At 33.7% G+C, this 12,535-nt stretch overlaps 1 protein-coding gene and 1 long non-coding RNA gene across 5 annotated transcripts in view; both read left to right on the top strand.

Moving 5' to 3' along the window:
- The window catches only part of LOC106673807, a 154,383-nt gene extending 143,810 nt beyond the window's left edge, over window positions 1–10,573 (top strand). For 3 of the 4 annotated variants that reach the window (XM_014406095.2, XM_014406096.2, XM_014406091.2), the window contains exons 3-12: window positions 2,170–2,332; window positions 5,247–5,299; window positions 5,356–5,520; window positions 5,591–5,652; window positions 7,485–7,627; window positions 7,708–7,858; window positions 7,930–8,062; window positions 8,129–8,327; window positions 8,832–8,906; window positions 9,072–10,573. In XM_014406095.2, the coding sequence (XP_014261581.1) occupies window positions 2,170–2,332; window positions 5,247–5,299; window positions 5,356–5,520; window positions 5,591–5,652; window positions 7,485–7,627; window positions 7,708–7,858; window positions 7,930–8,062; window positions 8,129–8,327; window positions 8,832–8,906; window positions 9,072–9,220 (1,293 nt within the window). In that variant the 3' untranslated portion in view covers window positions 9,221–10,573. The remainder of the gene's footprint in view (window positions 1–2,169; window positions 2,333–5,246; window positions 5,300–5,355; window positions 5,521–5,590; window positions 5,653–7,484; window positions 7,628–7,707; window positions 7,859–7,929; window positions 8,063–8,128; window positions 8,328–8,831; window positions 8,907–9,071) is intronic. The other variant, XM_014406093.2, reaches the window with a different exon arrangement.
- Window positions 2,339–4,511, top strand: LOC106673809. The gene is made up of 2 exons (XR_001341432.2): window positions 2,339–3,898; window positions 3,960–4,511. It is a non-coding gene; the product is annotated as an uncharacterized LOC106673809 (long non-coding RNA).
- Window positions 10,574–12,535: the final 1,962 nt, after the last annotated feature.

Here is a 12,535-nt window from a genome sequence, read left to right as displayed (position 1 = left end):
TGTTTTGTGCCCCTAGCGTGTGTTGAAAGAGAATGTATTTATTGGCATGAATGTGTGGTGTGAGAGGGCCTACGAGGTTCAATTCTTTTTATATGTAATAGGTGTAAACGGTGATGGAGGAACATCGAGTACTCCAATACCCGAATTCAGAGAAATTTATGAAAATAAGAAAAAATTCATTTAACAGTGAGAGAGTGAATGGACTAAGAATTGATTGCGTTGGGGGCTGAAATGACCTAGCTGTTGATAGCCCCTGGAGTACAGACAAGACCGAGGTGTGCTAACTCTCGGGTTGGGTGATTGTCGAGGCATGCCGATGAATTCGAGAAGTGATGATCTCTACTCTGTACACGCATGTATATGCATGAGCGTGCAGATTTGAGCTTATCTAAATCAGTAATCAGTAGTCACAGAGACAATATTTTGTATTAGCGTTAATTTATAACCTGGATAGAGAGTTATTTAGAAGTATAACTAACCCTCTTTAGTACTTTGCGTGTAACTTTCCTCACTGCCTATTTCTGGACGTCCCACAACTCAAAACAACTACTTAACAGTGAAGAATGTGTTTTCTTGTGCGAATGGTCGATTTACTTTAGCGATTACCCTTGGGCTCTAGGGACGCTTGTAGAAATAAAGACAGAACATGTTTTTCAACGTGTTGCTTATCTTGTTTGTTATTTTAAGATATTAAAAACAATCTTTTCAGTATCGTTAATCTTGACAGCAATGTGTCGTATTTTTAATTTCAGTTACGATTCGAAACTAATAATTTCAATGCAAGTTTTAGGCGTTGACATTGTGCTCATCACTATACGCTAAAGGTCTCTGGTTCGAATCCAGCGCCTCTGCACTAATGGGCTTTTTTCAAAAATACTGGCTCCCAGTAAAAAAAAATTTATTCATTCTGATTCTTTAGTGTTTTTTTTACTAATCTTTAATTATTTTCAATATTTTTAGGTAATACTTTTTATTAAAATCACCAGACTGTTTATATCTACAGAAGAAATACTTTTGGATGCGAATAAAACTTTTTTTACATGATTATTCGGTGATCGTGAGATGCGGTCTGGTGTGACGTAGGTTTTAGAAAAACATTTTCTTTATCGTGCCAGCGTTTCGATCTTTATTGAGATAATCTTCAGGGCCTGGGATTTACAAACGTTGTTTAAATTTAACAAATACATTTAGGATGTGGAAAAAATGTGAATTTATACAATGCAAAAAAAATATTTTTTATATTCAATCAAAGTATTTCTACGAGTGAGTAGAAATACTTTAAATGAATATAAAAAATATTTTTTTGAATTGTATAAATTCACTTTTTTCCACATCCTACATGTATTTGTTAAACTGAAACAATGTTTGTAAATCCCAGGACCTGAAGATGATTTCAATAAAGATCGAAACATTGGCACGATAAAGAAAATGTTTTTCTAAAACCTACGTCACACCAGATCGCATCTCACGATCTCCGAATAATCATGGACTAACGGTGACTAATCACCACACACTTTTTATTACAGTTTTTTGGTGTTTAGAACAATAAGACAACCCATTTTTCCTTATTTTTTAAAATTCCTATTAGATAACAGATTTTTTTTTAAGGGGGGGGGCACTTTTCAGTCTTCCTCCTTTAGTCGACGAATTAAAATAATCAGTAATACTAATTAAAAAATGAAATAAATAAAAAGATCAAAGAAAAAAACCAGATACATTATTATTACAAACAACTAGAACTGTCAAAAATATGATAACCAAAAATGAAGAAAGTATTACTATTATATAATAAAATAGGTTTTAGTATGATAAATATTAAGGCAACGTTACCATTTTTGCAATCCACATTTCATAATTGATTGCTTATTACACATGGTTTAGATATTTTAGCCAAATTTAGCCGTATATTTCTAAAAGTTCAAATCGATAGGTCAACAGGCTGATATGTTTGTTTGTACGTAGACCACTAAATAATGCAAAAAAAACGAACTCTTATAACCGAAATATGTAGTGAAATCATCAATGATCAGTGATCAAACGTTAAAAACTCAAAGATCATCCAATAAATTTATTAAAAAGTGGATTAATTTTTATTTTCTTCTTATTAAAGAGTTGGACGGTGGTTTTAAGGTTCTTTAAGCCGGATTTAAAGGAGCAAATTATTTTTAGGAGACGCACTTCGAGACACTGACGAAGGAGACGGTCCAGACCTTCCGGGGGAATAAGATCGAGCGAAAGATCACTTCAGAGACCAGGGGATCGCCCACGATGTCCAGCGACCTGCTCCAGCAACTAAATCTACATCAGCTGAATCTGTTAAATTTGGCCGAAGGTGGGTGTAGAATTTCACGATTTTATTTGTCGATCTTAATCTACTAGTCCTGATCTCACGTATTCCCGACGTATGGGACGGGAGTGTTCGTTCCTTGGGGGATGTAAAATTTGATTAACAAAATTCAGCTGTCCTCTTTCAATTTCACTAGTGTTTTTAGGTGCCTAAATGTCCGAGGTATAAATTAGTACACTTTCCAAGATCGTACAGGATTTATTTTGAATACTAATTATCACTTTTAAACGAATGCAATAACCCCATGATCGAGTGGGTCGTCAAGAAGTATTTACTCGTTTGTGTGAATTTAGCTAAAGATGAAAAAAAAATTGTTTAAATTTTTTTTACAAAAGCTATACAATAACTTCCGAACACAAAACATTTTTCCCAACAGAGTGCTCAGATTTAGTGAATACCATAGGCACTGATTTGTTGTTATTAACAGAAACAGCATTTATTAAATATATCTAACTTGTTTTGAGTTTCATTCCAAAAAGGAGTTAGTAACACAAGGTCGTCAGCGTACATCAATAAATTTTTACTTCTATGTAATTGTAATCCGAGAGTTAGTGACAAGTTGAGCTATATTGGACAAGAACAGAGAAAATAAAAAGGGACTTAAAACTTCACCCTATAACACCCCTTCTGATACCGGAATTCCTTGGGAGGAAAGGGACTCTCCGTCTCCGAACTTAATAACATCATTACCATTCAAAACCCTAATGATCTCCAGTAACTTTCCGCTAATTACGAAATTATAAAGTCTGTACCATAGTTTAGTATCATCTCACGTAATCATAATTGTACAATTTTCAAACTTATTTATAGCTTTTGATTATGGATGAAAAATATGCAATCATAGTAGGGCAGAAAGTAATTGGAAATAACAAGGGGGTAGAAAATTAGAAAATTTCAAGGGCAAAACTTGGACATTCGACCGCTATGTGACAAATGGGAGACCCTGACACCCTAACATCCACGGCCACTGGTAACCATAAATAATAAAAACGTCGAAAAGAAAGTGTTATCATTAACATGATTTGGAAAGTATTATGCAAACTTAAATTGTCGACTTCTACAGTTAAAAAAGCAAAGTTAAAACAAGATGTCATGTCTACATGTCTAAGATAGTTATGTAGTTTTAATTCACTTTGTTTTTTCATATCTACATTTTAACATACTACAGCAGACTATATTAAAGCTTACAATTGAACAATAGTGGTTGTCATATGTAAACGTAAGGTTTTATAATCAATTGTTTTACCTTTCGAATAGTTTGGGTCTACGCACTTACCCATGATTTATTGATTATATTTGACGATGAGTACGGCGTATTTAGAAAAACCATATGGCTTAGTGGGAAGCAGGTGGAGGAGAGATAGATTGACTAAGCCGGGAACAAAGTAGGAAAGATTGTAAGTGCTAGGATTTCTTGAGTACGGTAGCAAACATCGGCAGCTTTTGACTTGCTTCGACGTCATTTAATTTGTTAAATGCAGCATCGGGCTTTACTGTGGCAGTTGACTCGAGCCCTTTCATGGTATAAATTATCACTGAGTTCATCTGACGGTAAGTTTTTCAAAAACACTATTTACACTTTGGGTATTTCTGATTCGAAACTATTTTAAAGGTAAACGTGAGAAAAAAAAATCACGGTAAAGTAGCACCAGTTATAATTTGTTTTGAGAATTTCACATATGATCAGATATCCAATAATCCACGTGCCAGAACCACTAAGCGACGGATGTTCGCCATTTTATGTCAGATGACGACGCGCGTTAAATAATTCCAGAATAACGAATGTCAAACTGATTGTTTAGTAAAATATTTTGTTAAATATATGTACATTTTTTGTACCGGATTTTTCATTATTCAGATAATATGGCCAAATGTTTCTTCTACAAGGAATGATAATACATTATCGAAAAACCAATGAAAAATAGTGCTGGGTACTTAAAGAAGTTTACAATAGCAAAATATTGGGACAAGGACTTGACAATAACTAAACTGTAAGAGCAATCCTCAAAAGAAAATCTCTTGAAAGAAAGAACGGCCGGAAAGAAAAAAAAGAAACGGAAACACAGGATTGGAATTTCCGATATTCACAATAGATTAAAAGTAGATTTTTAAGTGTTTTTTTAAATTTATAATAATTATTCCAAAATAAAATTACTTACGTAATTACAACTGTTTTCTTTTCAGTTATACCTACAATCTTATTAGTTAAAACTGAGTTAACGAGCGCATATCCGACCTTTAAATAACTGCAGTAGACATTCAAAATATTTCATGTTTAATTAAATGTTGGATGTTTTCATTCATCCGGTGTAGGTTTATTTACATTCCGGGTCAGTATTTTAATTAATACGCCAAGAATAATTAAATTCATGTCTTTTTTAAATATTCATACAAACATTGAATCGTTCAATCGTTTTTGTGTCTACCGAAATATATAAGGCATACTCTCAATTTTAAGGAGAAAATTTTACCAGAGCCCATTGGTTGTTTATAACATTAATTACCGAACAAAGCCGTGATGGGAATTGTCGGCGGACTTCTTGGGTATATATACATATAAAATATCCCCTTTTATCCAACTGTTACGACTTGTCCTACATTTACCGCCGCTGAATGTCCTCATCATCTAAATTGGCTTGAATTAGACCTCGGAAACGGGCGGTGGTCTGCCCTCATGAGGTCAAATATCTCGCAATTCGTAATTTTGTAAACAGGCTACAAGAAAAACTGCATTAATTTTAGTCTTGGTTGACTGCATGGCCTCTAGTTTTGACAAATTTGGTCTGGTGTGACATTGAGGCAGCACATCAAATCAATATTCCAAAGGGTTCAATTGTTTAATATTTAATTGATATTAGTATTCGATCTGTGTATGGTTCTCATGGAATTTTTATTTTAGATGATCTACAGAAAAAGCCATTGGCATCGAATCTGATTCAGACAAATTCAAAGGTATCCAAATAATAATTGTTTAAAAAAATATTTAAATTTAATAACATTGCTTGTAGATTACAGATAATGTAAAGCAAACTCAGTCACCGGCTAAACCCAAGGATAAAAAAAAGGTCGAGTTCACTGGCAGGTTCACAGCCAACTTTGCCCAAGAGTGCTTAGATGCCCACAATGAAAAACGAGCTATCCACAAAGCCCCACCATTAAAACTCAGCAAAGAAGTATTGCTTTTTATAGTGCTATTTGTTTAAATATCCCATACATCATCTAAATGTATTTTTTTTTTTTTAGATGTGCAAATTCAGCCAGGAATGGGCTGATAAACTTGCTGCTAGTGGCAGAATGCACCACAGGTAAACCATTTTTTTTTCTTGGCCACTTCTTGGTCATGAAGTTAGTTTAAGTGTAACTAGTATTTTAGAGGTATAAAAGCTGTTCTTCTACCCTGACGCAAAAAAAAGTGGCCACCCTTAAAATTTTTAATTACCTCTTAGACATTATAGATAAGAGGTTACTCAAGAAGGCGTGGATCAGGTCACCATCATGTCACATCTCAGAGAGATGATCATTTTTATTGTTTTGAATATACATTGTAATCAACATTTGACCAATGTTGAAATCAAGTAACGACCTACAACAAGTTAGAACCATTGAAAATTTGCGTACTAAAAGGTAACGACTCTAAGAAGCTGGATTATGTGCGAGAAGGCCTGCGATCGGTTCAGAACTTCTGACACGGCACAGAACAACTCGGTTAAGTTTCACAATAAATCACTGTGATTACCCGGATGTTTGTATTCAGTCTCACCTCATGTGAATGCATATTTTCTCTCATTAGTATGGCCATTCCTTCATGTGCCCTATCAGCTGAAGTGTGCCCTTGGGCAGATACAGGTCTCCTGAAGGATTATCATGTTCCTTGACAAGGAACTGCAGAATATATATCTCTTGTTTCCGATTGCTCTATAATTCCACTGCACAATTGACTCCATTAGTCACTTTTATTTAGGTTCTCTTTCCACAGGTTTGGGCGAGGCCTCCCCATCCTCCACCCTCGTTTTGTTTTTCTGTGAGTTGGGTTAAGGGAGGTCTCTGATTCTATGGAGGAGCCCAGGTCTATTATCCAAGTTGCCTTGGATATACTTAGCTTCCCACCAAGTTGATGCCACTAGAGGTGGTCCTTGAGGGAGTCCAGCCACCAGTAGGATTTTGAACTCTGGTTTATCCAACCCATTTGAAGTTTGAGAAGACGTTTTTGACCTTGCCTCAGTTTGGGGATTGGATCCACCTTGGCTCCCGTTATAGTTCTGTTTAGGGGTGGTTTTTGATGCTGCAGAAATGACATCAGGTTTTTTCTCCTTTGCTTTATGCAATGGCCTGAGCATAGCTCCCTGTGCCCTACTACTACAAATGATTTCCCTGGCCTCTGGTAGAAGAGACTTTGAACAGTTTTCAATCGTTGAATTCCGTTTTCCTCCAGGAGGGTAGGACAAACATTAAATTGTCCAGTGTGTGCTCCGACTCAGTTAATGCAGGTTGGAGGGTTGCTACACGAATGATTTTCTCTCTCACGTTCGCAAATCTTCTGCAGCATAAAGGGTGGACCTTTAATCAGTATAATGCAGCCCAAATCTCATCGGGAGTGTCAAACATGAGGACTAGACTATTACATTGGAAGAGAATATATTTATTAAAGTGAAAGAGAGGACCAATGGTGGAAAGTATGTGTGAAGGGTGGGTGATGGAGGAATATCGAGTACTAATTGAAGTGAACCGTACATAAATAGGAAAAAATGTATTTAAGAATGAATGAGAGTGTGTGGCTGTTTTTAAAAACTGAATGCATTAGGGGCTGAAATGACATTGCTGTTGACAGCCCCTAGAGCCGAACCTCAACAGAAGCCTGACCCCAGACTGCCAAAACCAAGATAAGTGATTCTTGCGGCCTTGTTATGAGAAGTCATAAGTTTGATTCTGTACATTTGTGTATGTGTGCAGAGTTGAGCTTATATGAATCAGTTATCAATGAGTGATAAAACAAGATACATTCAATCGACATATTAAATTATAAAGTATTGATTATGAAATTTAAAAACTTGTAAACTGTAATGAATTAGTACATATATGTTTGAAAACGATAATTTTCTGGTTTCAGAAATAAATTAAATCTCTCTAATTATTTCAGGCCTAACAATTCCTATGGAGAAAATCTATTTCTTAGTTGGTCATCTTCAACTCAAGAGATTCACGGAATTGATCCTGTCGAAAACTGGTATGCTGAGATAAGTGATCATCAATTTCACAAGGAACCAGTCTCATTGAAAACTGGTATGTGTACCAAAAAGCCGATTTTCCCATAAAAAATAAAATAAAAAGTGCATACTTTTAATGTTATTTTTTAAATCAAGGGCACTTTACTCAAGTGGTCTGGCTAGAGAGCGCAAAACTTGGAGTTGGAGTAGCAAAGAGCCAGGATGGAAAACAAGTATATGTTGTATGCAATTATGACCCTCCAGGAAACTTCATTGGCTCTTTTGCTGAAAATGTTCCCCCAATTGGGTATACAGCTAATTTAAAACCGCTAATATTTGTAATGTTTTATTTTATTTTTTTATTTATTTTTTTGGCAGAGGATTTCCAGAAAAAGCAGAACAAACAACTGGTTTGTGTCAGACAGCAAAAGAGTTCAATGATGAGATGTTGAAGCTACACAACGAGTACCGTGCCAGGCATGGAAGCCCTCCACTCAAGCTGAATGAACAAGTATTTCCTTACCAATTTTTCATTACTCGACAATCACTCATGCATCAACATTACCATTTTTTATAGATGTGTGAAAAGGCTCAGGATTGGGCAGAAACATTGGCCAAAACATCTAAGCTTGATTCAAAGAATGACTCAGAATATGGCGAAAACCTCTTTTGGACTTCAGCTTCTAGGCAATGTGCTGCAAAAGATGCTTGTGCAAGCTGGTACAATGAGGTTAAACACTTCAAGTATGGTGTAGAGCCAAAGGCGCTCAATGCAGGTAAAATACTGAATGTCATAGCTGCCGAGTTACTTATGTCAAATATTTATATGAGAAATAAGTTCAATCATTTGGAGGAGTAAAAGTTTCACAGCAGATCCTTTCAATGAAGAAACATTTTAATTGTATATTTAACCATCATAACATAGTTTTAGAGTTATTGCATTAATGTAACCATTTCAGACTTCAAGTGGAAATTATTTTTAGTTTTAGTATGTTATTATTGTAAATAATTAATAATAACTTGTTGATATCGAAAAAAGTTTTTTTCTTTTTTTTTAGGTTAAACTTCAACAATTTAATTGTTAATTGTCTTCTGTTTGTTCTATCTTTCAATATAATTAAAGATCTATGTTGAATCATTAATTGGTAGAAATTTAATACATCTCAATTTGTTTAGATGTTCACATTCTGCAGCTGTTGATTTGTTTATTTTCCTGGTTTCCCCTAAAAACTGGAAAGATAGATTGTCCAAATTTTTTGTAACTGAATTTTAATTTTCAGATTTACAATTTCTTGTGCAAATAAGGAAAACCCCGAAATCAACAGCTGCACAAACTGCACGAGGCTACACTACAAGTAAAACTACAAATATTTTCTAAACAATATTCAATTGGGCTCTTTTCTTTCTATTTTGACTACATGTTTCTTTAATTAAATAATTTATTTGTCAAGGAGGATGGACTTATCTGAATGGATAAGTTTCTATTACCATTTAATAATTGTGAATTAATATGTTTTTAGGTCATTTCACTCAGATGGTGTGGCGGGAGACCAAGGAGCTTGGAGTCGGACGAGCCAAAGGTCGTGGTGGGAGTCTATTTATAGTGGCATTTTACAAAAAGAGAGGCAACATCGTTGGACATTTTGGAGCGAATGTTCTGAGACCCTAAGGAACACTTCCAACACCCCTGCATAAGCTTACCAAACCCTGACACAATGTAATCAAACCTGACTCATAGATTTCTAGACTGAAAATATCTGCTAGAATAAAATTTTAATGAGCCTTTGTAATAAAATGGTGCCATTATTTTTTTCTTTTCTAATAATTTGAAATTTTAAAATCAAATTATCATATTTAGTAACACCCCATCTAATCAATAAGACTGTAAACATACCCTAATAGTATATCTCGATAATTGAATTAATGGTATTTTGCACTGAAATTTCATTTTTTTAGTATACCATTCACTTTTTCTTTGAAATTCTATTGTAATTTGAATTTAATTGCATATATTACATATTATATGTATATCTGTATAAATGAATATTTCAGTTTTATTCTTTTAAATTAAACTTAAACTTAGTACAATTATTGATATGCATGAAAATATAATTAAATATGCATTGATATCTAATATATAATCTTTTTGTACTATTTTATTCATATTTTTAAAATGTTATTACATTTGAAGCATTCAATGCTGTATCTTGTTAAGACAGTACTATGTAAGGAGGATATAATATAGCACAAGACTTATAAAAAATCAAGCTTTTTCTAATCAAATGCTCATGTGAGTAATTCCAAAAAAATATTGAACATTTGTACATTTCTGATAAGCTTTATAGCAAGTGTAGATTTGACAATCTCAAACAATAATCTTAAAAAAATGTCAATGTAAATAATAATTATAATTCTTTATATCATTCCTTTCAAAATATTAATCAAAATAATGTCCACTTCTATGAGACTGATGTGGTTTTTCAACAGAACTTATGTGCTTTAAGAATAGTGCATTGAAAGATTGTTTTTGTACTGTTTTCTACATGTGGAGGTCTCCAAATTTGGGAGAGAGTGATATTTGAGCAAGGTACGTTCAATTGTAAAGGGTTATTAGGGTCTTTTGCACAATGTAAAAAAATATTGTAAATAATTTTGCCCGTTGTGTTATCTATTTATTGGAATTAGCCAATGTAACTTTCTTGTGATTACCACATTGTTTTAGTTTTGCCTCAATTGTTTTTAATGTTAACTAGAAACACAAATTGTTATTTACACTAGTTTAATATTTAAAAAATTGTGTTGTTAACTATAATCAAATTATTTATTTAAATTAATTATTCTTGTGTAAAAAAGAAAAAGTTGAAACCCAAAGATTAGATTTAAGATAGCAGGTCAGACTGAATCACTCCGATCGAATGGCAATTTCAACATTCCTTAGTGAATATAAAAATTTAATATAATTGTCTTCAATTTATTCTTTAATATTACATATTTGTAGCTATTAGTAAAGAGATTAAACAGATATATTGTGCCTTATTTCATTTAGAAACCATAAATTAAAAATTTTTTTGAACAGGGTTTCAGAAAAATGTATTAAAATGTTTAAAAAAGCTATCACATTGCATTTTGTTACGCGCAGGAATTTAAGGGATTTTTTTGCTGAACCCCATGTTAATGTATTTCAGCAGTTAAACTAAGGGAAGGCTGAAGAGGGAAGGTGGACGCCCCTGAAATTGATACTGAAGAAAGGTAAATAAAGTTTTAAAAAAAGACAGACTACAGATGTGGAAAAAAACCCAACATACTGTTAAAAAATTGTTTAAACTATCCTTAATACTTTTTATTTAAAAAAGCGATGCTGTCAGCGATACATAAGGTCCAACCGAAGATAACAGAAGTTTATTTAAGAAAGAAAAAAGAAAGAAGAGAAAATGAATTTTAACACCAAAAAATATTCCTTAAACTCAATCCATATACATTGTCTTTCAAAGCAGGGTTGCTCTTCGGCAAATAAAAGACAGGAAACTGAACTATCAGAGGTCAAGGATCATGAACTGGACTGGCCAGAAAAAAGTTTTAAAATTTGCCTTATAATTGAAGAGAGGGCTAAAGCTAATTGGTCGCTTCTAATAATGCAAATGCTAATGCCCCACCAAATTTTTAAAGCATATCTTTTTAAGTTCAAAAGAGCAAACAGGCCATCATACCATTTTATATGCCATCGTCAACCACAAGAAAGAAAAAACTAAAAGCCTCAATCTCAAAAAACTGAACACCTGACTTGAATCAATTGTTTCATAGTTTCTAAATTGTTTAACTCAAAGTATTTTTTATTTATTTTGGTTTTTATTTTCTATTGGCAAAATAAATAAATAGACCATAATTGAAAATCATCTCAATGCATTGAAAGATGATGAAGAAGAGAATGATGATATGCATAACAACTGCACTGAAAACAACCAACGTTTTGGATGCAATCAAACGTTTCCTACCTTTTTTTCTGTTACACCGGCATAAATGACAAAACCTTTGAAATTTTGAAACATCCGCAAAACTTACAAAGGAATTACTGGAAGGTGACCACAAGTGAACCAGAATTCTGGCTGAACTCCTGACAGGGCACTTCCACTTAAGAAAGCACATGTACCTGATAGGAGTACAGACAAAAGAAACACTGTGTAGATATTGCCAGGAGAGGAGGAGACTGCAGAACACATTTTATATTTCTGTGAAAATCTATGTAGGTGCATGCTCTTGCAACTAGGACAGGAAAACCCAGAAGCAAGATCCTACACTAAGGAGCCGCTGGCAAGGCTATGTATTGTTGATTAACAACTTAAGCTGGTCAGTGAGTTATAAAAAACAGGGGAACACAGTAGCTCTACTGAGGTCGAGACACAGAAGCCTTGTGGCTGCCACTGTTATCCCTTTGCTTACATTCCTATCTCAGACATGTCTAATATGTAATTGAATAAATACATTTTGTGTTTAATTTTATGTTTATGTACATACCCACATACACATTTTTATACATTTTGTTTTGAAACAAATTTTGTACATTTGAAACTGTGTTTTTATGATTTCCTGGTAATTGTGCTTTCCCGGTTATAGCGCTGTGTTGCCTTGAACCTCAGAAGAACGTTATAACAGAGTTATACTGTATATGTATAATTTAAACATACTCTCGAATCTGTTTTTCATTTCTTAGCAGAGTGTTCGATCTCAGATTGAAATTCGCTTGCTTCACTCTGTCAAAGGGTGAAGTTCTGGGTTTTTGGTTGGGAGGGTTCAAACTTAAAGATCTAGGCCTTTGATTGGGTTTGTGAGGCAGGCTTGGGATAGGAGAATTTAATTTTTGATTCTATTATTGAATATNATACAATTTTTTATTTTTTCTCTTTTTTGTAATGCAAATAGAATTTTTGTAGTTATTTATTTTAAAATGGCAACCTACAACAGACGGATATTTCGATCTATTTTGTAT

Source organism: Cimex lectularius, unplaced genomic scaffold, assembly GCF_000648675.2.
Source record: "Cimex lectularius strain Harlan isolate CLEC.00 unplaced genomic scaffold, Clec_2.1 scaffold6, whole genome shotgun sequence".
Taxonomy (NCBI): Eukaryota; Metazoa; Arthropoda; class Insecta; order Hemiptera; family Cimicidae; genus Cimex; species Cimex lectularius.
Note: the sequence above shows the minus strand (reverse complement) of the source record. Positions and strands in the feature narration are given on the sequence as shown.